Raw genomic sequence first — 25,304 nt, 5'->3', positions numbered from 1 at the left:
TAAATTTAAAAACACTTAAAACTAAAATCTTTAATAACTTTAAATATATTAATGTTTTAAATCTAATTAAACAATGTTTAAAACTACAATAAAACAATTTTTAAATATTAAAAAAAAGAGGAGACAAAAATATAAAACTTTTCAAAATCATAAAATTAAACACTTCTTTTTTGAGCGTATTAGAATTAACTTGTTTGAAAAATTGGCCCTACATTGCTTCATTATCTCCAGCGAAAAGTGCGATTGCCGTCGTTTAACTCTCCTTTTCTCATTTAAAAGAGTACAAGTGCACACGTTCTTATTTAAAATTACATTTCACTTCTCTATTTTCTCTTTTACTTTAATTATCTCGATTTCCTTGTAACATTTTATTTCATTTCTCATGCATTTAAAAAAGAATTTTTATGTTTTATATTTTAAGATATTACAATGTTTTAATTCTGTCTCCGTTTTTTAAATATTAAAAAATTTAGTTTTAAACAGTGTTTAAATTTAAAACACTAAAGCACTTAAAACAAAATTCTTGAATAACTTTAAACAATTTAGTGTTTTAAATCTAAACAATGTATTTAAAATATTGTTAAATATAAAAATAACAGAGACAAAAATATAAAACATTTAAAAATCATAAAATTAAACACTTTGTTTTTGAGCGTACTAGAATTATTTGTTTGAATAACTGGCCGTATATCGCTTCATTATTTCCAGTAAAAAGTGCAACTGCCTTCATTTAAAACAGTAAAAAGCAAGGACTTGCGCGATGTGGGCGAAACTGTGCTTCCTCATTTTTGTAATGTATTTAGCGGAAACCGCGATGTCCAGGACTTCTAGTGTTTGTCGTTCCTACAACAAATATTATCCCTACACTGGCACCATAACACCGTATTATAACGTTTATACCTCTAGCGAAGAACCTATAACTCTAACGAGTAAGTAGTATTCGTTGTTGCGAGTAAGAAACTCTAAATGTTCGCAAGAATTTTCCTAGTCAGGCAAAACTAATCGATTTTCAGACTGCGAGCCGACGCACGTATGGATGCTGAGTAGACACGGGACGCGTTTTCCGCGTGAACATTCAATGAGGCGAATGATAAACCTAATGAACAAGATACGTCACAGAAGCCAAGAGATTAAAGAGAGAATATACAAAAACAGCACTTGTAAGTGAGAAAATTCTCAGTTTTCTAAATTTTGTCAGTAAAGAGATGCATAATGACTGTTCGAGACTCCCCAGATAGCACAGAACGTTCTGTGGATGTCTATGAACGTTCTATGAACATTCGAATATCCATAGAACATTCATAGACATCCATAGAATGTTCTGTGTTATCTGGGTCATCTTTGAGATCCGTAACAATTACTTCTCGTAGGCATACCTGCGTACGCAAATCATTCAGACACTTGGCAGACCTGTCCCGAGTTTGTCCGCGGAAATGGATTGCATTTGTCAAGAGGGGGTGAAATAGACATGGCGACGCTTGGCGAAAGAATCAGAGCGAAATTGACGAGGCTTTTCGATAGGAATGGGGTGAACAATTTCGAGGTAGCAATCTATGGGAAGTTTGATTTCTTTAGATAGATCTTTTTATCAATACGATGTTTATGTTTCAGTTTAGATCAACGGCATCGAAACGAGGTGTCGGCAGCATGATAGCCTTTGTAAAGGGAGTTTTTAACGTTAGCCTCTCAGAATGGTTGCCTAACGAAGCTATGCTGGTAATATTAATAAATCCAAAGCTATTTTTTTTTTTTTTTTTTTTTTTAAGAAATACACAGCGAGTAAAGATTCAGGGAATCATTGCTCGCCAATGATTGATAATGTCGTCTTAGATAAAGACAAATTTCTTTTACATATTAATATGTAAAAAAACAATGCAACAATCAGTTTAATTTGCTACCAATAATGCATATTCTGTTAATTAAAAACATATTAATTAAAAACCAACATGTCTTTAATAAGTTTATTTAAAAAAGTGCTTAATTTTAACACATGTTGTATTTTATTTCTATCTTTCGTTTTTTTAATTTAAAAATGTTACAATATTCATACAGTCTAAATTTAAAACACAAATATCCGTTTCCATCAACACAAATTAACTTTGATCTCGGTTTAACTCACTTTTTATCTTTTTCCAATTTTTAAATTCTAGAAAAAATTACAAATGCGCAAAAAATAAATATTTTGTTGAAATATCTAAAAAATTAGCTGGACAGATCTGAAAATAATTTTGTCGGGCCGTCAAAACAATTATAAAGGACAGCATTCAAATATAATGAATACTGAAAAATATTATGATATTCTAGCAAACAGTATGACCTGCATAATTTTGATAATCTAACAAATTATTTGCAGACCTGTATCCAGCCAAATTTTTAGATTTTACTTTAAGAAAATCATTCTTCCCGCGTAATACTAGAAAAAAATAGTACGATCGCTTAGTCATTTCCAGACGTAAGAATATTGCGTCGAAAGTAAACAAATTTTTACATCTGACACTATGTATCTTTATCTTTTAGTTTAGCGCGCTGAACATGACAGAACACAACACTCGTTCACTAATTTCCTATGAAAATACGTGGGTGCACATGGAAATAGGGCCGGGTATCAATGACACTTTGTTGAAGGTAATAAGTTGAGAGTTACGCTTCTGATGCTCTCTCGACAGTTTGTTTAAAAATCCTACATTATGTACCGTGCAACACGGGAAACATTTTAACTGGATGATTAGAAAGGCACTTTTAAATGGTTGGTAAGATTTGTTTTTTTTTTTTTTTCACGACACTTGAACCCTTGTTAATTCATCAAAATAGCCTTACGACACTTGCGCGCCTTGGAAGGAAGAAACTAACAGGGAAATGGAGGCGTTTGTTAACGGTCCGGAAATGACGAAAGTTTTCGACGACGTTGCTCGCCGTATGAAAATCCCGAGAATCTATAAGACAGGTAGGCAACCGTTCACCGCGCGATTTCAGTTTTCAAACGTTAAATCGTCATCGATTATCAGCAATCACTGACTGCAATTATTATTGCGTAATGATTTCAGAGAAAGTGTCTCTATTATACGACATATGCCGCTTCGAAAGAACCGTGTGCCCAATCAAACCGTCGCCCTGGTGCGACATGTTCACCGAGGACGAGATGAAGGCCTTGGAGTACGAGGAAGATCTCCAGTTTTACTATGACGCCGGCCCGGGGGACACACTCAACAGCCAACTTGGATGTCACCTTATCCGGGACATGTTCGAACGTTTCACGTAAGCGAATCTTTGGTTTTCGTAATCACTGAAAGATTAGAGTATTTTTGGTATTTTTTCTTTTCACATAAAGTAAAATCCTTTAGGAAACTGGAGATGAATCAAACCCAATCTCGACATATCGCCAAGCAAAACGGCGTGTTCTACTTCGCTCATTCGCATATGATAACGATGTTCCTCAGCGCGTTGGGAATCGGCAAGGACTCCGTGCCGCTTACGGCCACGAATTTCCGAGACATGAGTAATAGAAGTTGGAGGATTTCTAGATTGGTGCCGTTTAACGCGAATATCGCGGCAGTTTTCCACAGGTAACAATCGTCAAGATGTCGCACAATATCCGTCATTTTCGAGAAATGCAAAGGAAATAAAAAAATACAACCTTCATATTAAGAATTCCAATCCCAGCGAGTCTAACATTGCAATTCTTCGGTTATTAACACTAAGAATAATTTTTCTTCCATTAGTTTTATTTTACATAATTTTAATTCATGTTAGAGGCACCGCACCAGTGAATGACTATGTTTAGAAAATTATTAGAATAATAAGACTTTGAAATAATAAATTGCGAATCAATTGTATTTTTTATGATTTAATTTTCATAAATATTTTATGAAAATATTATTTTTTATTTCAAAATGTAATTATATTAAAATTTTATTTATATGTTCAGTGACAAGTTCAATTTTTTATTTGTTCATTGACTGGCGCAGTGAACCTACACACTATTACATATTCGAAATATTTTTAGGTGCAACACGAGCGAGGCTCCCTTCCGCGTCACCTTCTACTTAAACGAATATCCCTTGACTCTTGAAGGCTGCAAAAACGGAGTCTGCGACTGGGCGCAGCTGAAGAAGAAGTTCGATACTATTGCGGCTAATTGCACCCCAAACATTTGTCGAAAAAATTAACGTGATATTATCTTTTTCATCACTTTGTGCAAGACATCTTTTACTGCTTTGCAGCAAGATTGGGACATAATCGACATGTTATGGGCCTACAAAAGTGACGATTGTATAATTGTGATACAATTATAATTACAAATGGATTTTATTTTAATCATTTGAACAAGATAACAGAGAGGCATTTCTCTTTATGTCCTGTATTTAAACAGAGAGAGTTAAGATAAAAACTTCATACGTTTTAATTTGTATCGCGGTAAATAAACACTTGTTTATTAAAAAGTATCATAAATTAACGTGTCCTTTCCATCTTTTTTATGCATGATAAAATATTGGGATGTAGTTGAAGAGTTTTGATATAGAAATGGTATTATAAAATTATATGTCATATTTCTGTACTTCTTGTAGTCTGAGCGTGAAGATCTCAAGTTCACGAAATCTTACGTAATAAAACGTTTTAAAAATTTAAAAATTCTAAAATTGTTTAATGTATTTAAGGAAAGAAAAGAGAGGAAAAGCGGACATATTATACAATTTTCATATGTTTTTTTTTTTAGGAAAACTATATTCTTAAAAGAATATAGTTTTCCTAAAATAACAAATTAGGGTTTAAGTAAATTTTAAGCTTCTTATTTTATATTTTAATTTTGTGAGATATTCTCGCTTCTCGAAGTATATGCACACTCCTAACTTGTATTGATTTTCAGCGGCTTTCTTAATTACATGATATATTTTGGTTTAAATTTCTAAACGTTAAAATACAAATAAAAGCAAATATTTGACAAAGGGTCGATAAATGTTTAATGTACCACGGTAGCCAACAAAAATTCTTCAGTCGCAAAAAATTTCCTTCGCTGCCTGGCACAAGATCATCAGTCACGATAATCGAGCGGACCAGTCAATCCGGAAAAGACTCTTGGTTTTCTGTGGGGCAGCAAGAAATAAATGCTTAGTCTTTTCTTTCAACGACGGTCGTATTCTTCTTGCTCAGAGCAGCGTGTTCGGTTAACTACGAGTATTGTGCCGCAAGCCTGTTTCGTAATTCCTTAACGAGTACGCAATTATCGAAAAAAAATTCATTGTACGAATGTAACAATGAAGTGTCGTTTCTATAAAATTTTTCGCCCTGCGCTTGCGCAGATTAATCGTTTATTATTCATACAATAATTTAATCGGCTGGCACTTATGCAAATTTTCAAGAAAACAGTTCGCAAATAATAGTAATTTGAGAAGAAACTTTGCCTATGTAACATTATATGTATAGTTTGTGTTCTTGTTCGTGCGAGAATAGTCACGCTCTTCTCCATGACGTCCCAAAGGGGAAATATTATATTATAATATTATAATCAGGCTTAAGTAGTTAAAAAGTTAAAAGTTAAACAAAAAGTTAAAAAATTAATAACTTTTATCTTAATTTAGTTAATTTTAAATGCGTTAATTTTTAATTTTAACTAGTTACTTTTAAATATTAATTTATTAACTTTTTTTCTACGTTATTTTTTTATCTGTATAAATGACAGTATAATACATCAGTACCATTCTCAGCACATGTAGAACATATGTTTAGTGCAGGTAATTTACTATTGGAATATTGATTGATGACGCACGAGGAAAGTTAATTGATCATTTTAAAATAATCTTATGTATAACTAGGAAAACATCTAATTTAGAGGAAGACACTCTCGATAATTAAAATTTTTTTCCTTACACAATAATTAACACGCATCGCGAATATTATAAGTCCTAAAAGGAAGCGTGCCACGAACACTTCTCATATTAATCATTCAAAATAGCTATATCACACTTGCGAGGCTCGGACCAATATAATTAACAGAAAAATGAGGGCGTTTATTAACGGCTCGAAAATGTCAAAAGTGTTGAACGATATCACTCGGCGTGTGAGAGCCCGTAAAGTAATTACAAGACAGATGAGTAATCGCTCACTGCACAACTTCAGTTTTCAAACGTAAAATCATCAGTTATCGGCAATCAATCATCAACTGCCAATTTCCAATGGCAAATTTTTTATTGTATTATAATATGTCTATTTCAGTGTCTCTGTTATATGACTCGTGTCGCTTCGAAAGAAGCGCGTGCCCGGACAAACGATCGCCCCTGTGCAACGTGCCTCTTCACCGATGACGAGATGCGAGTCCTCGAGTATTCGTGTGATCTCTCTTTTTACTATGACGCCGGTCCGGGGAACACAATCGAGCAGGTGGGATGTCACCTTATCGGGACATGTTCGAACGTTTTACGTAAGCGAATCCTTTGTTTCCGTAATTTCTGAGAGACTGGAGTATTTTATTTTTGGTATCTTCTTATTTCTCCTAATTAAAATCCCGCAGGAAATTGGAGATGAATGGCGATGAGCCGAGGGACGTGTTCTACTTCACGTATTCACATATGATAACGCTGTTCCTCGCCGCGATGGGAATTGGTAAGGACTCCGTGCCATTTACGGCAAGGAACTTTCGGGATATGTAGGGATCATAGAGACTGTGGAGAATTTCCCGGTTGGTGTCGTTTGCCGCGAATTTTGCGGCGGTCTTCCACAGGTATGTAACAATCGTCAAGCTGTCACACGCAATGTCCGTCGCATTGAAATCCAGAGGGAATTAAGAGATACGTTTTTGATATAACAATTTCGTTTTGACAGTTCTTTTATTACTCTCTTTCTCTCTCTCTCTCTCTCTCTCTTTGAATAATTCTTCTTCTACTTTATTTCATAGCGAAAGGTGTTATATTTTTAACGGATTTTATTATGCAAGTTTCATTTTGATGTCAAAAAACAATTCTAAATTATTCTTTCAAGTATTAAAATTGATATATAATTTTTATGTAGATTTTTTAAATTATTACTTTAAAATATTTTTTTCTTTATTAAAGATAAGAATATATTAAATTTCAGTCAAAGGTACAACATTTATGATGTATCTCTGACCAATATGTATAAAATGTTTATGTAAAAGAGAAATTAAGATATTTTTATATTTATATTTTCAACATCTTTCTATATTACATAAGGTTTAATATAAAAATTTAATTGAGCAAACTAAAATAATGTAAAGACAATAGAACAATTTCGTATTACGAACTTAATCTTAACAAATACAAAACTTCCTTATATTCTTCTAAAAAATTTTATTATTAAAATTATAGATTATAAATTTTTATTTTAGAAATATTCAATAGACAGTTTCACATTTAATATAGTCATTGAAGTATAACCAGTCAAAGTGCATCACCTTCCCCAAAACTTTACTCGACCTATATTACACGCTATATATATTCATAATATTTTGATTTTAGATGCAACTCGAGTGATGCTCCCTTCAAAGTCGTCGTCTACCTAAACGAGAATCCCTTGACTCTCCCCGAAGGCTGCGAGGACGGAGTCTGCGATTGGGCGCAGCTGAAGGAGAAGTTGAGTGCTACCGCGACTAATTGCAGCGCGGAAATTGGTCAAAAATTAAAAAAATATCATGAATTAACGTGACAGTCTTATATAAACCTTTTTCATCAAGTTACACAAGACAATCGCTGCTTTGCAGCAAAATTTTAACGTAATTGAAAAGTTATTGTGATACCTCATAAAAATAATAATTACATAATTGTGATGTAATTACAAATTATCGGCTTTAATGTTATATATCTTAAAGAGAAGATTAGGATAACATTTTGTACATGTTAATTTGTATTGCAATAACAAAATGTTTGTCAGCAAAAAATCATGAATTAAAGTTATTGGTCCTTCCACCTTTTTCTATGCGCGATATTAAACGTGTTGCTTACTATGCAGCAAGATTGAGAGACAGCTGAAAAGTAGTGATAAACGCCATAAAAATTCCGACAGTACAGTTGCGACAGTACAATTGCAAACTCTCAACTCTATTTGAGTCAGCAGAACAAAGAGCAACAAAAGCGCCCTCCTCCTTCCCCACTGTCCTAAATTTAAAAAAGAAGGTTAAAATAATTCGTATTGCGGTACAATAAACACTTGTTTGATCGATAAAAAGAGAAAGAGAGAGAGAGAGAGAAAGATTTGCTCCAGTTAATCAGTCTTCGCAGCTAAACCCTTCGTGCGTAGCGGTCGCATCGTGTGCTTTCGCGTAATTATTACGTGTTCCTCTACTTTTAAGATTTTCATACATCTCCCCTAATATTCCGTAATTATTTAATTTTGAAAAGACCACCTACTTAGATTGTAATTAAATTGGGACGAGAGAGCACGGCGACGCCCTAACCGGGTCCTTAACCGGGTCGCGTTAACTGACGGGTCGAAGAGATCGCGTGACGCGTGTTCAAACGCGAGACACCAGGCATCGGTCTAGGTGCAGTTGGTTACCTAGGAGGCAACGAGGCTCGACGACCTCTCTCGCGCGGCAGTGCCACACGAACCGCCGCGGCGAACGGCGGCCTGAACACGGTACCTCTCGCGATAACGAAGGTGCGCGCACGTTTTGCGTTACGTTGTTTGTACTCCCGCCTATCGATATCCACATCCGCGCTGTTCGCAATTCGTTCCCGGTCTTTAACCGAGGAGGCAGGCTTCGTCGAAGCCTCCTGATCGACCGCGCGTCGTCGTCCCCGCGTTGAACCGACGAGTTCCCGGGTGTCGATCGTTCCAGTCAGCTCCTTTGTTCCTTCAGCGTCCCGGATACTCTTCTTGGATATCTCTCTCTACGTGCACGAGCATTCCTGAATCTCGTACGTACACGTCAATCTAAATTCTCAATTGCTGCAGCGCTTGCTAGTCTTCTGACTAAACGTTTCAATTGTGCTTCATATAATGACAGTTATTATACAGCTACTAAACTTGAAATGTTCTTAACACTGTAAATTCAATAAGCTAAAGTTCAATAAGATAAAGTTCTCGCTACCCTGTTATTACGATATTCAGTGACATGTAACGTTTTTGAATAGGTCGTATATAAACGGCACCGAGTCAGTGCACCGAGAAAAAAAGTTGTTAAATTGACTAAATTTTTCAACTTGATTAAATCTCTTCAATTTAAGCAATTATGCACTCAAGTTAAATGCATAAATGCTTAAATTAAATTTCGAGTGTTTTATGTATTTAAGCAAAATGCATGAACTGAAGAAATTTAATCTATTTAACCATTGTTTTTTTTTCTCAATGTACACTGAGAGAAAAAATTAGTAAATTTTAATATTTGTTTAAATACTTGCAATGAAAAAAATAAATATTTATTTAGTAGACAAACCATTAATTTAATTGTCATTTGTTTATTGAAAAATTATTTATGTAAGTAAATGTTTAATTAAAAATATTCAAATAAACTTTTATTAAAATTTAGTAATTTATTTCTCAATGTATGAACTAATTTCAAGTCTTTTTTAAGTGTTTGCACAATATTATTTAAAAGTACACGCTGTGCCAAAACAATGTTACTTCGATGTTTCTTGCTCATTGGGGTAGATATTTAGTAGAGTGCTACTGAGGTGATATAAGTTAGACAGGGCAGTATTTACCATTTCAAGATAAAAGCCATTCCCACAAATAGGTCAAAGAATTTAAAGGCGTATAAAGGAATGCATTAACGTAGATAAACAAGATATGTCCGGTTAAGGTGGGTCCGCATCAATCTCAATGAAATCGATCTGGATGGAAATGAGGTGAAATGAAGACGATTTGATATTTACCCCGAGTCATGCTTCCGTGTTTCTCATAAATCTATGCCACAAAGGTCTACAAGTATCAATAAAATGAAAACGGACACGTAAAATATTTTTTTTTATTAGTAGAATTAGAAGAGAAAATTTATTTATACATTAAAAAAATTTTTTTATTTTTAAATAGATTTATTTTTAAAATTATTTCCTTTATTTAAAAAATACTTCCCAAGTTTAAAAATAAATTAGTTATTACTAGTATTTATTTAGATCAGGGAAATGATTTGATCGGAAGGAAACTTTTCTTCAGTACATTTTTATTTTAAATTTGAAACTGGTGTTCCGTTGTGTGAATCCGATTTTAGATGTTAAATACTTGATTACAAAATTATTAATTTCAATTTTTAGAGATTTTTTACTCCTGATAATATTATATGTATAAATATTACATGCAGAAATAAATAATATTATTTAGTTCAATATTTTAAATTATTGAAGATATTATAACTTTTAAATGTAATAATTATAAAGTTTATGAATACTTTATGCATAATAATTCACATTAATTTTTGACCACAATAATATATATTTGTATAATATTTTTATATAAATATTCCACTGGTAATAAAATAATATACCACAAATATATAAAAACGGAGACGCGTAACATTAATACAATATTTCCATAATATTAACAATATTGAATAATATTCTTGGAATATTATTTTGATAATATTTGTATAACATTTTAGGAATATTGTGTGATTAAAGAGTATTTATAAGAACTTGTTTGCGTTTTAAAATTTCCACGAGTCCCGAAGATAAATTACCGAACGATCAAACGTGGGGGGCGGGAGGCAAATATTTGAGCAGCTGAATCTCAAAGCTTCAAATCTTCGAGATCACCGAGTCTCTCACCTGTTCTTTTTACTTTTTCGATAACAAACATTCCCAATTAATAAATTTCTCGCGGAGTCTCCGTATTCCAAGCTAATAAGCTAACTCTGAAGTCGCGAGATCTCAATCTCAAAGTTCGCAGAATCTATACAGAATTCTCAGAACGCCACACAATTCTTAGATCTGCACAGACAGAGGCGCGATGAATTAATCCGGAAACGCCTGATTCGCGACCTTAGAGTTAACGTGTAAAATTACCATACCACGCTTCAAATCACGCGATGATGATTTAATTCGCACTCTGGATTAAATATTGCGCGGCAAACCGCGTTTCTCTCTCTCTCTCTCTCTCTTCTTGTTTCCCTTCTCTCTCGCTCGCGCACGTGATCCGCGGGATTCCGCGGATCCTTGCAATCTGACGCGCGAAAGTGCGCCGCGAGTTCGCTTTCGAACGTCGGCTGATTCAAGGATCGCCGATCGCCGCTGCTTCAATATCGAGTGACGCGCCGCTTCGATATCGAGCGGACTTCACTGGAAGCGAATAAACACGCGCGCAAAATGCGAATAATTACCGCTGCTCTCCTGCTCTGAGAACCACCGAGCGTGACCAACGTCGTCGTCCTACTTTCGTGAACAATTGTCGCGAGCGCGCGCCGTCTATCGCTCCGACATTTGTTGCCCTACGTGATATCCCGCAATCGGGAGGAAATTACTGTTAAAAAAACACTCGATTTAATAAAAAAAAAAGGAAGAAAAAAAGAAAGAAACTCTCGAAAACCAGAGAATAAAACTTCGCGAGAAGAATGTTAGAAATCAAGAGGAAATATAAGGGAATTCTATTAGATATTCTTAGAATTTTATACGATCGTTATTAAAAATTAAAATAATATTTCAAGAATATTATTCAATATTTTTAATATTATTTTAATATTATGGGAATATTGTATTAATGTCATTTGTCCATTTCTACATAATGTTCGTGGTATATTATTTCAATATTCGTGGAATATTATGATAATGTTCTACGAATATTATTGTAGCCAGAAATTAATGTAAATTATTATGCATAAAATATTCATAAACTTTATAATTATTTATTACATTTCAAAGTTATAATATTCCCGATACTTTGAAATATTGAAGTAAATAATATTATTTCCTTCTCATATAATGTTCATACAATTAAATAATATCTCAGGAATATTATTTAATATTAAATAATATAACGCTTATAGGGAGAAATATAATAGCAATAAAATAATAAAAATTTCGCGAAATTTAAAAACAAATTCAAGATTATAGAAACCGTAACACAGATAGTACATTCAGGAAGCAGCTAAGGAGAACTTTGCGATTTTTCGCGCGATATATTGAACGATAGGGTCAATCAATAAAAAATTCATGTAGGGTCGTTAAAGAACGTTTGTAAAATTGTAGGCCTACTCTGTAACTGTCAACGACATCGGGTCGTTATCGTTATATCGTCGTTGCGCATCTTTTTCACCATATACACACTTGCGCGACGACGATGACACTATCATTAAGAGAGTTACAAAGTAGACCTACATACAGAGAATTTTCTCTTATAATTTACCTCAAAGTCATAGTAGAACAACGTAGACTTCGCATAATTTTACTGTAATTTCAGTAAAATTTTAGGAAAATTTAATTAAATTTTACTAAAATTACAGTACAAATACCGAGAGAAAAAATACTTGTAATTATCATAATTCATAGTCGTGAATAATCCATGTTGTAAATGTTTTGTTATTTAAAGTAATTTTAAAACATTACATTCTAATTTAATAATTAATAATAACACTTTTTAAAATTAATTTAACTTTTTAAGCCAGCAACATTTAACTGAATCATAATTTTTTATTCATGCAATACTTTTAATGTAATAATTTAAAAATTTAATCATTAAATAATTATTAACTTAATAATTATTTTACCGTTCAATTATAGTCGGAAATACCAAACATAACACTTTTTCCCAATGAACGACTGTTCGACGATGCTTCGCGATTTTTTTCAAGTACAGAGAGCTAAGAGTCACGGAATACAGGTCTTTAAATGAATATGAATTTCTTTGTATTGCGGTTTTATAGACGCGACGCTTCGATTGTTTCGCAACGATTCTTATTGTTCTGTAATATTGACAATTCTTTCCTGTCATTGCGGCAAATGTCCTCTCGCGCGCGCAAAAGCATACGTCAGCTGTATCAGCGTTGCACATTCCTGTGCCGTCATCTGCCAGTTGCGGCTGCATTTTCTTCGATATGAATATTCATGTGACTTCGGTCTGGATTGCACGCCTTTCTGAAGTACAATGTCGACCATAATATTCTAATACGTAAAGCCAACAAAACGTGCGCATCGCGGGATTTCAAGTCATATTTAGATTTAGCATTAAAAGATTTTCTTTTTTTGCTTTCTGACTGTTCCTGATTTTCATTAATTTTTCTACCTCTTTTTTTCGATAATAATTGTTTTAATCTCACCTTCGATTAAAAGAACTTTTTTATCTTACATAATCCTAGTTCTGAAATAATTTCTATCGACGAATCGTTAGACTCTGATCATAATCCAAGTAGTACACAATATTTGTAAAAAATTTAAAAATTAAAAAAAAAAATACTTATAATTCTTTGAATATTTTATAAATGTAATTAAAGATTAAACTAGATTCCCAGACACTACACGATAGTTATATAATAAATATTCATAAATATTATTATTTATTTTTTTAAATATTAAATATTTTATACAGTATGTACAGAAAGTAAAAGAATATTTAATACATTTTGTACATATTTTATAAATATTTTTATATTTATGATAAATGTTTATAATTTAATGAAACTAAGACAAAAATATTAATAAAATATTTTGATAAATATTTTTTTCTTAATTTGATTAAATTAATATAAAAAATTTATTATAAATATTTCTTTTACTTGCCGTCCGTATTGTATAAAATATTTATTTAATATTTAAAAAAACTAAATAATAATAAATATTTAGGAATATTTATTGTGAATATCGTGCTGTCTGGAAATCTTCAATTATTTTAATTAATCCTTAATTAATTTAATTTGTCCTCGATTGCTCATGCATTAGTTTGATTTATATCAATTTTTCTCTTGATATTTATAAGAAAAATAAAATTGATAAGATGAGTAACAAGAGAAAAATTGATATGGATTAATGTAACGCGCATTTTATCTTTCCTCTTTTCTCATAAGATTTCAAGTCAAAGCTAGAATTGTTCGACTCACAGGATTATTGGAAAATTCAAAGAGCACTACAAAGTGCTATGACTGTACGTCTATAATTCCTTTCATAACATAATAATTACCTGTTGGCCACTTTTGCAATAACAGTCTCACTTATATTCTCCATAAATAGCGTCTTCGTGTAATGAATTACAAATATCTTTTCTCGTGGGCGCGTTACACGAGCTGTCTTCGAAGTAACGCTCGGGGCAGCGCCGCAGCGGGCGTGTAATGGATTTCGCATTGAAACGAGATTGCAGTCAACGTTAGAGGCGGCGTCGGCACTTGCGTGGTACTTCGTACGACGAAGAAATTAAGCATAAGTAGGCCAAGTATGCGGCACGGCCGGCGGTCGCAAGAAGCGAAAGAGAGAAGAGGTCTCTGCGCTAATCGCGCCGGTCGTCAATTACGCTATCGTCAACTATTGCGTCCAGGCTATTTCTGGACCGGAGTGGCGTTCGTCGTCGATCGCTCACAAGATCCCGAAGATGCTCCGAAAAGATCGTATGTGTAGGCCCACGCGAGAGGAAGTTTTCCTTCCTCTCTCGGGGCCCTGAAACCGGTTTCTCTCGCGCGTGTTTCTCTCGCGCGTATACACCATTGTGTCACGCGCACGTCGTAATTTTACTATCGCGCGTCTCTCTCTCTCTTTCTCTCTTCCGCGACGGCCTTGGCCTTGCGCGTTTATCTCTCGCGCATATATCACCCTCACCCGGAAGCTGGATCCTTAGAGACTTCACGAACCTTTTGAATCATCGTTTCTCATTTTCGAGGCTTCTTTAAAATCGCATCCCTCGAGACGTCAGATCCCGACCTTCTCGCAGCAGTCTGACAATTTAAAATGCCTATATCAGGATTTCCCAAACTTGTGCAATGTGGACCGTGACCCATTTTTTGAAACGACAAACATCCGCGACTTGTCAGTTTCAATGAATGTAAAAAAAGAAACGCGGAATAGGAAGAAGATGTAAACTGATGATTTATTTCCCCGACAGCTCACAGCATTTATAAAAAGTTTATAAAATATTTATAATTATTTTCATATTTATAAATATTTACGAAAAGATTTCATAAACATTTTTGTAATCTCAGATTAAATAAATCATAGAAATTTAATATAAATATCACATAAAAATATTTATAAAATATGTAGTTTATATTTTAATAACATTTGGAATAAAGATTTTATGATTTCTTTCCTTCGCGTGTGTATATAAAATATCTAAAATATTAACATAATATAAAATAAAAAAGTAAATTGTAATAAATATTTATTGTGTGCTGTCTAGGTTATACTTCACCCTTCCTAATTTTAATTTTTTATTAAAGATAATTTCGTCAATTTATTTCTCTACGTAATGAGATACGAAGGATCCCGCTCGTTTCCTATTTCTGTTGATGACAGCTTTGGTGACCTCGAGCAAAATCATTTTTCATGCGTAAAGTGTTTCATTTATTTCGTTACTTGGTTTTGATCATCACTAAAAAAAGTTTCTCACGATCCATGAAAAATCGATTCGCGACTCACTAATACGTTCAAAAAAAATTTAATTTTAAGATAATAAGAAGATTTATTTCTGTCTGTTTTCTAAATATTTAAAAATGTTTGAAACGGTTAGGCACCAAACGTTTGAAACTGAAATCTATTTTAACAGCTTTAAAAGTTTTATGCCCGTTTCCATCAATATAGATTAACTTTAATCTCAGTTTACCTTACTTTTTATCTTTTACTAATTCTTAGAATTAAAGAAAGATAAGAGTAAATTAAACTGAGATCAAAGTTAATCTGCGTCGGTGAAAACAGGCATTAAAGACAATGTTTTAAATCCGAGCACCGTTCAAAGCTCAAGTATATTTTTAACCATATATTTAACAAAAATAACACATTATTAAAATATTAAAAAATTGAATCCTTTTATCTTGAGCGTAGAGGTCGTGACCCATTTTGAGAATCTCTGGTTCAGATCGAAGAGATGAAGGAGATAAAAGAATTCAAGCTTTAAGACACCGGCATCGCGTTTACGATCGGTCTCGCAGGGCTCGTTTCACCCGTTATCGTCTTGCCGCTAATTTATCGCGTTAATACTCGCCGGCAGTCTCGGTGCGAACGAGCGCGAATACGCTAACGCTTCCGGTTATGTAATCGCCTACAACGTTACGCTAGCTCTCCTCGAGTTCGTAATAAGTTACATTCCGCGATGTCGTCAGCCACCGGCGAAATGTAGGTTTACGACGGTCCGCGGAACGCGAAAGGAAAATCGCTTTTCCGCGAAGAGGCCCTCGCCTCGCCTCGGCACCGCGCGCGGGTGGTTTCGCTAGGATCAGCGAGAAATTTAACGCCCGTGAGAATATTTCACGCGTAATTTCCAAGGAAACCGCGAAGCTTGCAGCGTTATCTAAATATTCCGCGAAATTCGCAGTATTATCTAAATGCACCTTGCGAAACTCGCTGAGTCGATTAATTATTATTGTGAGAGTTGAGATACATGAATTATCATCTCTGCCATCTCCCTTGAGAACGAGTGTTAAAAATCGAATGAAAAAATGACGCATCAAAATCTGTTTAATAAACACTTTTAATATAATATCATCGACCTCAGCGTCAAATCTTACATTGGTCGAACATATCAGATCTCTTTCACTTAAGAAGTACAGACACGTTAGATAACTAGACGAGGCACAACGGACTGCAGTCTGCGTGCCACAGGCGGATCTTCGGCTGTGACGACCGCCTCCCCCCTCAGTTTCATTATTATTATTAGATAACTAGACGGGAAATTTGACGCATTCACACATGACTTCATCGAGCTAAATTTTATTAACCAAATTTTAACTTGTGGACCATTAGAATTTGAAGATTGTTGTTAATTGGACAGATCTGGAGGTTTCCAGATCTTTCAAAAGCATTCGGTTCGAACTGCTGACATGCGATGTCGCGCGGACAAAACGCATTTTCGCCTCCAAACGAGCAATCTGTTGAGAAATAGTAATCGTAGTTCTTCACACACAAACTGTAATGTACCTGACGCAAATTGTAAATTTGTATATTTTTGACTGAAAGTGTAAGCTCTCGTTGTCATTAATTATATCACGATATGTAGAATTAAAATTAGCAACATATGCAATACATTTATAACATTTTATCTTAATTTGCTCGGTTAATTGACCAATTCTTTCTAGTTATGAATTTGCTTTAGCATACACAAGTCGTCTTATCTTATTGTTTTGACTATTTAATAAATATTCATGTTAAAAAAAAATTGCAATTTTCGCCACAAGTTTTTAAATAATTTAATTTGTAGTAACAAATAAAATGACGAAATTAGAAATTCCGATTTTTATTATTACTTTTTAATAATATTTCCTTCTTAATTATATTTTATTATTATTACTTAATTACATTAATTAGAGCACATTTTTATTTCTTATTGAAATAATTTTGATCCAGATAGAAAATTGCCGTTAAATTTTTTGTATTACTTCCAAACGCAGTATAAAATAATCAGTACTTTTTTCATAACTTTTTCATTATTTTGAAAAACATATGTGTAATACGCCCTTAACATCATTCTTCACAAAAACGTATTCTTACGCCATCCAGCCATTCAATGCTTCACAAAGCCTTTATACATTCAATGTAAATCGAAGCTTTAAAAAAAAAATCTTTACACACTTCCTCTCCAGTTAGTTTTAGTCTCTTTTATCTTACACCGCCCCTGTTAGGCAGCTCTTAGAGATCTACACTCGTCTGATTTCTTCACATCGGACGTGATTAACCCCACTCGTCCAGTTGACAGAACTATCATCCTAATTATTATTCTTATCGCACAGGAGCTGCGACTTTCACTGCATAATGTCCGCATTGTTGCTGTTGTTGGTCGCGGCGCTTCTGGCCCCCCCGAGAGTCCACGTGCCCGCACGCGATGTCGATTTCTGCTTCGCGGACGAGGATGACCCGTACCTGTACATGGCCACGAAAACCGCATATCACTTCGTTCACGGTGGCAAGACCCGATTCCAGACAGTACCGGGTAAGTACCGAAAGTCGAATCAAACTTGAATCCCTTGATGGCAACATCAATCGATACCGATCGATGTTTGCCTGCTTAATGCCTCGTCGAGGCACTTTTCTTTTTACCTATTAGACTTATTGATCTTTTCATGTTCCATTTCCATTAATATAGATTAACTTTAATTTCGTTTTAATTTACTCCGTATCTTTTCCTAACTTTTACAACTACGCAGAAAAAAAATTAGTCGAACAAACTTAATAATCATATTCTCGTATATACTTAAAAAAAGAAATGTTTAATTTTAAGATATTAAAATGATATTTGTCTTCGTTTTTTAAACATTTAAAAATGTTTTAATTTGAGAACTGTATTGGGATTTGAGACACTACAACGTTTACAGCTGCAAAAAAATTAAGTTTTAAACGTCTTAGTATTTAAAATCTGCACGTCGTTTAAAAATAAATATTTTTTTAAGTATTTAAAAAACACACGGCAACAAAACGTTTCAATATGTTAAAATTAAACATTTCTTTTTTGAGTGTGTAGCAAGAGTATAAAATCTTGAATTTAATCTTAAATCTTAAACAGACATAACTTAAATTACATGAAAAAATAAAATTCTTCGTGTAAGAAATAAATTTCTTCATGCAAGCAAGTTACATCTGGTTAAATTTATAAAAATTATTCAAAATGATTTAATCATATATGAAAACGTGATTGTTGATTTTATAACAATTTTTAATCTGTGTAGATAAAAGGTAAATAAAATTAAAGTTAACGTACATCGATGGAAATAAACATACAAAAAATCCAAGGATAGATAAAAAGAAAAGTGGATACATGTGTATTTTTGTTACGCTTGAGAATCACATCTTATCAGATGCACTCGGTAATGATGTTTTTGTTCTCTTTTTTTTTTAATACGTAAGACTTTATTAATACATAAGAGTAGTCATCGCTAAAGAATTCATTGCTGCACTTTGGCTCGTAGTTTTGCATATGAAATACGAGTCTGTTTTTATTACTGATGTAATCAAGATCAGATTGTATCTATAACATATTCGTTTGACAGATTGCCGGCCGGTGCAAATTTGGATGCTCGCGGCACACGGCACCCGTTGCCCGACTATGCAAGAAATCCACAGCATTCGCTCTCTAACTGATCTCAAAGAACAGATAGTTCAGAATCATGAAGGGCGTAAGGGTAAATCAATCTTATCTTTCTCATATCTTAATTTACTTTTACTTCTTATATAAAGTTAACTTTCTCTTTTTTTTGTATCATATATAAATTATTTCAGATCCTTTTCCCCACGTTTCATTGTTTACGCGTCAAAAGTTTATTAAATTATGTATAAAAAATTTTTATTTTTTATAAAACTATTACCAAATTCAGTAACATTTTCCACATTTTGTTACTTTGCGATACTTCAATTGAGAAAATTTAAAAACGATGTGAGAGAAAATTAAAAATTAAAACTACATTGTCATTTTGCATATTAAATTTATATGTACACAGAAAGAACGCTTTATCAAAATATCTAAAAATTTAACTGTATATGGATCTGACGATAATTTTGTTGGACCATCAAAATAAACGTTCGAGCATGATGAATAATACTCGAAACAGGTTTTGACATTCTACCAACTTAAGATACACAATTACTTTAGTGATTTAACAAGAGTCTTTCTAGATCTATATCTAACTAAATCTTTAGGTTTAAATAAAACCGTTTTTTCTCAACATACATATATTTTTGAGTATATTGATATTTCATATGTCAACATTTTTATTTTTATTCATATATACTCTTCCTGTTAATAAGCTTAACATTTATTTTTTGCAAAGTCTTAAATTACGGATTATAATAATTTTCCAATTTTCTCTACATTTTCAAAAATCATTTCAATTAAGAAACTCAGACATTTTGCAAAGTCCAAAACATATCCCGATAGAAAAAGTCGTCTCTCTTTAACGCGACATCTAATTCTCAACACAAAACTTGTTTACTGATTTGAACGATTAAGTCGAAACTTTCTGCATTCTGCACGCGTCGCATGTAACAATTCGGTGTTTGTTTTCGTAGAAACTTGCAAAAATTACGGTACATGCCGACGGTGTTTTCACGTCACTAACGTTCAAATTGCCAATTTGCAATACGACTTTCTTCGTTCGATTTTTGAAACGTCTCGTTTGTCGCGCAGAGGGTCACCTGTGCGGTCGAGATCTGGATAATCTAAAAAAATGGAAGCTGGACGATTATTTGCTGCCGCAACGGGCGGAAGTCCTGACACCACAAGGGGTGGAAGACATGAAGCTACTGGCCAGAAGATTGCAAAGCAATTTCCCGGAGCTGCTGCTCCCCAACATTTACAACATTACATCCTCCAATTACAAGGTACCTCTTCGCAACTGTTTAGTATATCAATCGCTACATACATTAAAATAGAAGTGTTTAATTTTAAGATATTAAAATGTTTTCTGTCTTTCTTCGTTTTTTTAAATTCTTAAAAATTTTTTAATCTCAAACGATGTTTAGATTTAAAACACTAAAACGTTTAAAACTGAAATCATTAACACCTCTAAACGTTTTAATATTTTTAATCTAAAACGTTCAAAATTAAAATATTTTTAAGTATTTAGAAAATGGAGAGTGATAGAGATAAAACATTTTCTATCTTAAAATTTAATATTTCTTTTTTTTTATAGTGTAAACATGTCGAATAATGTCCGTGATATTTTTCTGAACCTTCAAACTCGTTTCGTTTGGCGTTTTTTCATTATAAACATAATTTTACCTTTCAATTAAATTCTACGGGTAATTCGATATACATAGATCATCTAACATGGACGTTAATTAACTGGATTCCATTAAGCAAATGTCGATAAATATTGACTAAATCACGAAACGATAGAAGCGATATGTAGGACGTGATTGATTTTCAGTTTCGTGCTACCGAAGCTCGCGACAGCATGACATCTTTTATGGAAGGGCTGTTCGGTAGCAGATCCGCCGTACTTCCAGAAGAAGCTTCTCTTAACGACACTTTACTTACTGTAAGTACGTTTTTAATTATACGCTATAAGAGATTGAAAATTTACAAATAAAGCATTATAACTTGAATAGACCAATCTCGTAAAAAATCTTAATAAATATTACAAGAAATTACATATATCCTAATGTATCACAAATCGAGGTGTTTAACACAGCTCTTTATACTTGCATAAAAATAATTTGAGACAAAAGAATAAGTCGATTAAAATATTCTATGTATTGTACAAATAATTTTTTAACACAAATAGATTTCTTTAAATGTGTATAAGTCTCATAACTTTTTTAAATAAAGAAAGAAAAGAGGCAAGAGAATTTTAAAAAATAAACTGGCACAATTAAAAAAAATATGATGAAATTTCGAAAGATAAATTTAGAACTCAAACCTAAATTAGAGTAGTTTTCGAATTTCAAGTACTTCTTCTAGAAATCGAATAATTTGTCAAATAAGAATTTATTTCGTTCCTTCTATAAAGAAATTTGTATTTATTTAAAACAGATCGAAGAGTCGATCAAGTTTATTTCAGTGTATCTGATTTCATTAATTTTGCAGGCGTACAAAACATGCGGTATGTGGAATAACGAAGAAAAAGAGGGATCGTTCGAAAACATAGAACGCATCAGATTCGATAACGGACCAGAGTTCCAAAATCTCTTGAGGAACATCAGCAGACGACTCGGTTTTCTGTACAATATTTCTGCTGGTATATACAAAAATATTATGCACGCATCAATTATTTATCATTAACCTACGTTCGATAAATCATGTACTGAAGAAAAATTTGTTTTTATTAAGTAAATTATATTTATTTTATTTAGTACTATATCATTTCTTTGATTTAAAGAAATATTTAGTAAGTTTATATAAAAATTATTTTACACTTGCTAATATATTTATTTAAATATAAAAAACGATGCTAAAAAATAAATATTTTTGTTCTAATTCAGTTCTTGTTTGACTAAAAAATAAATATATTTCGTTAATATAAAAAATCTTTTTCAGTTTCTTGTATCTCTTAAATAAAAAATTAAAATCTTTAAGAAAGATCAGATTAAATTTGATTAAATATAATTCAATTCTTGCGCTAATAACGATTCTACACGTATATCTACGAATTATCGAAAATTCCTTCGCGAATGACAAATTTGAATATTTGCTGAATGCATGGAACCAATCGTCAAATATTCCCCAATATTTCTAGATAAAATCGACGCTATGTACGACGCGTGTCGATACCAGAAGGCCTGGTCTGTCACCGAACTTTCACCTTGGTGCGCCGTCTTCAGCAAAGACGAACTTCGCATTCTGGAGTACAGGGAGGATCTCGATTACTATTACAAAGCGGGCTATGGGCGCGATATCAACACTCGTTTGGGATGCCCCTTGCTGCACGACATGATGAGCCACTTCTGGTATTGTAACTTTAGTCTCGTTTCTTGCACTTCACGAATTACAAGAATTAAAGTTAAAGTATTTAAAGTTGTTCAAATTTCCTACTTATCTTCCTATCAAATTTCCTATTTATCAAATTATTAAATGCTAGACAACCTATTGAGTTCTTTTCGAACGCCTTTCATCATTAGAAGAAAAAATCGAAGAAGAAATAAAAGGGATAGCGAGTGAATGACACAATTACTGACAATGCTCTAAACACTGAAAATTTGATCCTCTAAATTATTAATTAATATAAATATTAATTTTTTTTATTTAAATTATTCAAATTTTTTAATAAATTTTATTTATATTTTAATCATAAAATAAATTTTTTTTATAAAAATTAAATTTCTATATATTTTATTTTTATTTTATAAATATTAATTTACATCAAAGTTAATATTTAATTTAATTTTAAAATATTTTAATAATACCAGATTCCTTATTTACTTTTTTTCCAATAAGTTTCCTTAATGTTTTTCTTAAATATGCATATAAATGACATTATTATACGATTGTGCGTATTTAATTTTACTTGAATTCTTGAAGAGTCTGTTTACTGTTATAATATTTTATTAAATGTAAAACTTCAGTCTTGTAACTAAAAAAAAGTTCAGATTTCCAACATTTAGAAAATTATTGCAATAGTGTGAGTAATTGAGTCATTTATCGTACTTGGAATTTGATATTGGTATTACGTTTTATGATCTAAAGAAAACCACGGAAGAGTTTAAAGATATTTATGCTTTAATTAGGAATGTAGCAAGTGACGAGATGTCGAACGAGCCCGCGGGCATCTTCTACTTCAGCGATATAGTCAGCCTGCAAAATCTTCTGGCCACGATGGGCATAAACGAAGATCAGATGCGATTGACCGCTTACAATTACAAAGAGATGGCCAGACGTCAATGGCGCACATCGATGATATCACCCTTTGCCGCGAATCTCATCGCAGTATTTTACAAGTGAATAACACGTTTCTTATCCTCGGACTCTGATGCCTTTGTTATCTTTTATTCTTAATTATTATATATCTTAATTTTTAATGTGTATTTTGATTGACTTTGATTCACTTGATTTAACAGTCATTTAATTTCAATTTAAATTGAAATATTCTAGTAGAATTTAACACTTTTATAACTACATATCCAAGTTTTGAAATCTTTTTTTGTTTTTATACTAGATTCTTAACTTTATTATCTTCATTATAATTTTACTTATAGATTGTGTTTGATTTTTTTGTTTTTTATAAATGTTTTAATTTAAAAAATTAAGATATCTTTCTTGATTAAAACTTTCTAAATAGACAAGTTTAAACAAAACATTCAACTAAAATTAGTTTCACACAGGTAAAGTTAACCATATTAGCTTTAAAAAATAAATCAGACTGAAAAATCAAAGTCAGTCAGCTTCAAATTCCGCTTTAAATTCTGTATTATTAATAAATTATTAATAAATTATTCTAACGTAATAATAAACTCTAATCTTTATAAAAAATTCATTGCAGATGCAACTACGATAATAACCGCAATAAGGTGATGTTTTATCTGGCGGAGAAACCAGTACGATACAGTGGCTGTCAGGTGGGTCTGTGCGACTGGGAGTTCTTGAAAAGCAAGTTCGGTCAGCTGGCGTCCAACTGCAAGCTGGACGTCTGCTGGAAGGCGAGCGGAGCAACATCCAGTTTTCCTGATTTTATAGCCATCTTATTAACGTCTTTTATTCTAGTCCGCTTTGGCTACCAACAATTGTAAATATAAGCTTAGCTTATTCATTATCGAGCGTTACATTGTAAAATGTTAAGTACGAGTGAGATTTTTGGGATTCTCAAGTTAATACTTATAGAATTCTTCTCTCTTTTCAACAGAGAGCAAAAAAGCGCACAGAGCAAATTAAGGCGTTAAATTGTAGACTATTTTATCGCTTTTAGATGTTAATTTCTGCGACTTCAAAAATGTATTAAATACATTACGATATATATGTGCGAGTAGTGTGACGTACAGTTAGTAATGACGTTTAATGTGACTTTAAATAAATTTTATGTCTAAATTTTATTACATAATTTACATATAAGAATTAATAGAGTTAATTGTTATAATATATTTGCTCTAATTTACAATAATATCCTAATATGTATTTTAAAATATATTTATGTTTTATTTATATGCGCCTGTTACTATTTTAATTCGTTATCCATAATGCATAAAACATTAGTAACAAAAATATAGCCACTCAAAAATCAAGATTTTCTCTTTAAAACTGAGTGTATAATCTCTCTCTCTCTCTCTCTCTCTCTCTCTCTCTCTCTCTCTATGTATCTCTCTCTCTCTCTCTCTCTATATATATATATATATATATATATATATATATATATATATAGCAAAGCGCGCCTAAATCCTCAAAAACAAGCTGGACGCCTAGAAAGCTGTATACTTTTATCATTTTATAATTATTCACCATAACCCAATATTATAATTCGAGATAACCGTTTTGAGTGTAGCCATCAGCTACAGCAATCTCTCGGTTTTAATTTAATGTATAATATAGAATAATCATACTGCAATGATTGCAGCGAATGCAAAAAATGCTTAGGGCTGTCAGTTACAAATGTTTACACCGCACATCAACTCGTTTCAACGTAATCAATCTATAAAAATCCTGCGTGCAAACACGACTACGATCATACGCAGTTCATTTGACGAATCTGTCACGCGTTCACCGCAATATTTTAAATAAAATATTGTATAATACAAGTATATCTGATGCCCAGTATTGCGCTTAACTTATCTAAAATTATTCATATAAAGATAAAATAAACATGTTTTAATTTATCC

At 32.6% G+C, this 25,304-nt stretch overlaps 2 protein-coding genes and 1 pseudogene across 3 annotated transcripts; all 3 read left to right on the top strand.

Annotated features, from left to right (window-relative positions):
- Positions 1-814: 814 nt before the first annotated feature.
- Positions 815-4,257, top strand: LOC105194176 (multiple inositol polyphosphate phosphatase 1). The gene is made up of 8 exons (XM_039456912.1): positions 815-929; positions 1,371-1,543; positions 1,612-1,716; positions 2,518-2,625; positions 2,812-2,944; positions 3,045-3,255; positions 3,342-3,563; positions 4,004-4,257. Exons 1-8 carry the CDS (start codon positions 815-817, stop codon positions 4,164-4,166), a joined length of 1,230 nt encoding a protein of 409 aa, XP_039312846.1. The 3' UTR covers positions 4,167-4,257.
- Positions 4,258-5,670: 1,413 nt separating this feature from the next.
- On the top strand, positions 5,671-7,744 carry LOC105194177 (annotated as a pseudogene).
- Positions 7,745-8,525: 781 nt separating this feature from the next.
- Positions 8,526-24,729, top strand: LOC105194144 (multiple inositol polyphosphate phosphatase 1). Of its 2 annotated transcripts, none has more exons than XM_011158890.3 (9): positions 8,526-8,867; positions 17,801-18,000; positions 19,055-19,180; positions 20,188-20,381; positions 20,930-21,040; positions 21,589-21,739; positions 22,238-22,448; positions 23,226-23,435; positions 23,978-24,729. In XM_011158890.3, exons 2-9 carry the CDS (start codon positions 17,823-17,825, stop codon positions 24,222-24,224), a joined length of 1,428 nt encoding a protein of 475 aa, XP_011157192.1. In that variant the 5' UTR covers positions 8,526-8,867; positions 17,801-17,822; the 3' UTR covers positions 24,225-24,729. The 2 variants fall into 2 exon arrangements, with proteins under 2 accessions (XP_011157192.1, XP_011157191.1); XM_011158889.3 differs by having other exon boundaries at positions 8,815-8,867; positions 19,055-19,186.
- The last annotated feature ends 575 nt before the right edge of the window (positions 24,730-25,304 follow it).

The sequence above is a fragment of the Solenopsis invicta genome, chromosome 13 (assembly GCF_016802725.1).
Source record: "Solenopsis invicta isolate M01_SB chromosome 13, UNIL_Sinv_3.0, whole genome shotgun sequence".
Taxonomy (NCBI): domain Eukaryota; kingdom Metazoa; phylum Arthropoda; class Insecta; order Hymenoptera; family Formicidae; genus Solenopsis; species Solenopsis invicta.
This window is presented reverse-complemented; position numbering and strand designations above follow the sequence as displayed.

Excerpts from the sequence above, each read along its gene's own strand:
- LOC105194144 (XM_011158889.3), top strand. The coding sequence starts at position 17,823 with ATGTCCGCATTGTTGCTGTTGTTGGTCGCGGCGCTTCTGGCCCCCCCG. Across the intron at positions 21,041-21,588 it reads TTAACGACACTTTACTTACT|GCGTACAAAACATGCGGTAT; the intron begins GTAAGTACGTTT and ends TTAATTTTGCAG. Across the intron at positions 21,740-22,237 it reads TCTGTACAATATTTCTGCTG|ATAAAATCGACGCTATGTAC; the intron begins GTATATACAAAA and ends CAATATTTCTAG.
- LOC105194176 (XM_039456912.1), top strand. The coding sequence starts at position 815 with ATGTCCAGGACTTCTAGTGTTTGTCGTTCCTACAACAAATATTATCCC. Across the intron at positions 930-1,370 it reads AGAACCTATAACTCTAACGA|GCATACCTGCGTACGCAAAT; the intron begins GTAAGTAGTATT and ends TACTTCTCGTAG. Across the intron at positions 3,256-3,341 it reads GACATGTTCGAACGTTTCAC|GAAACTGGAGATGAATCAAA; the intron begins GTAAGCGAATCT and ends AAAATCCTTTAG.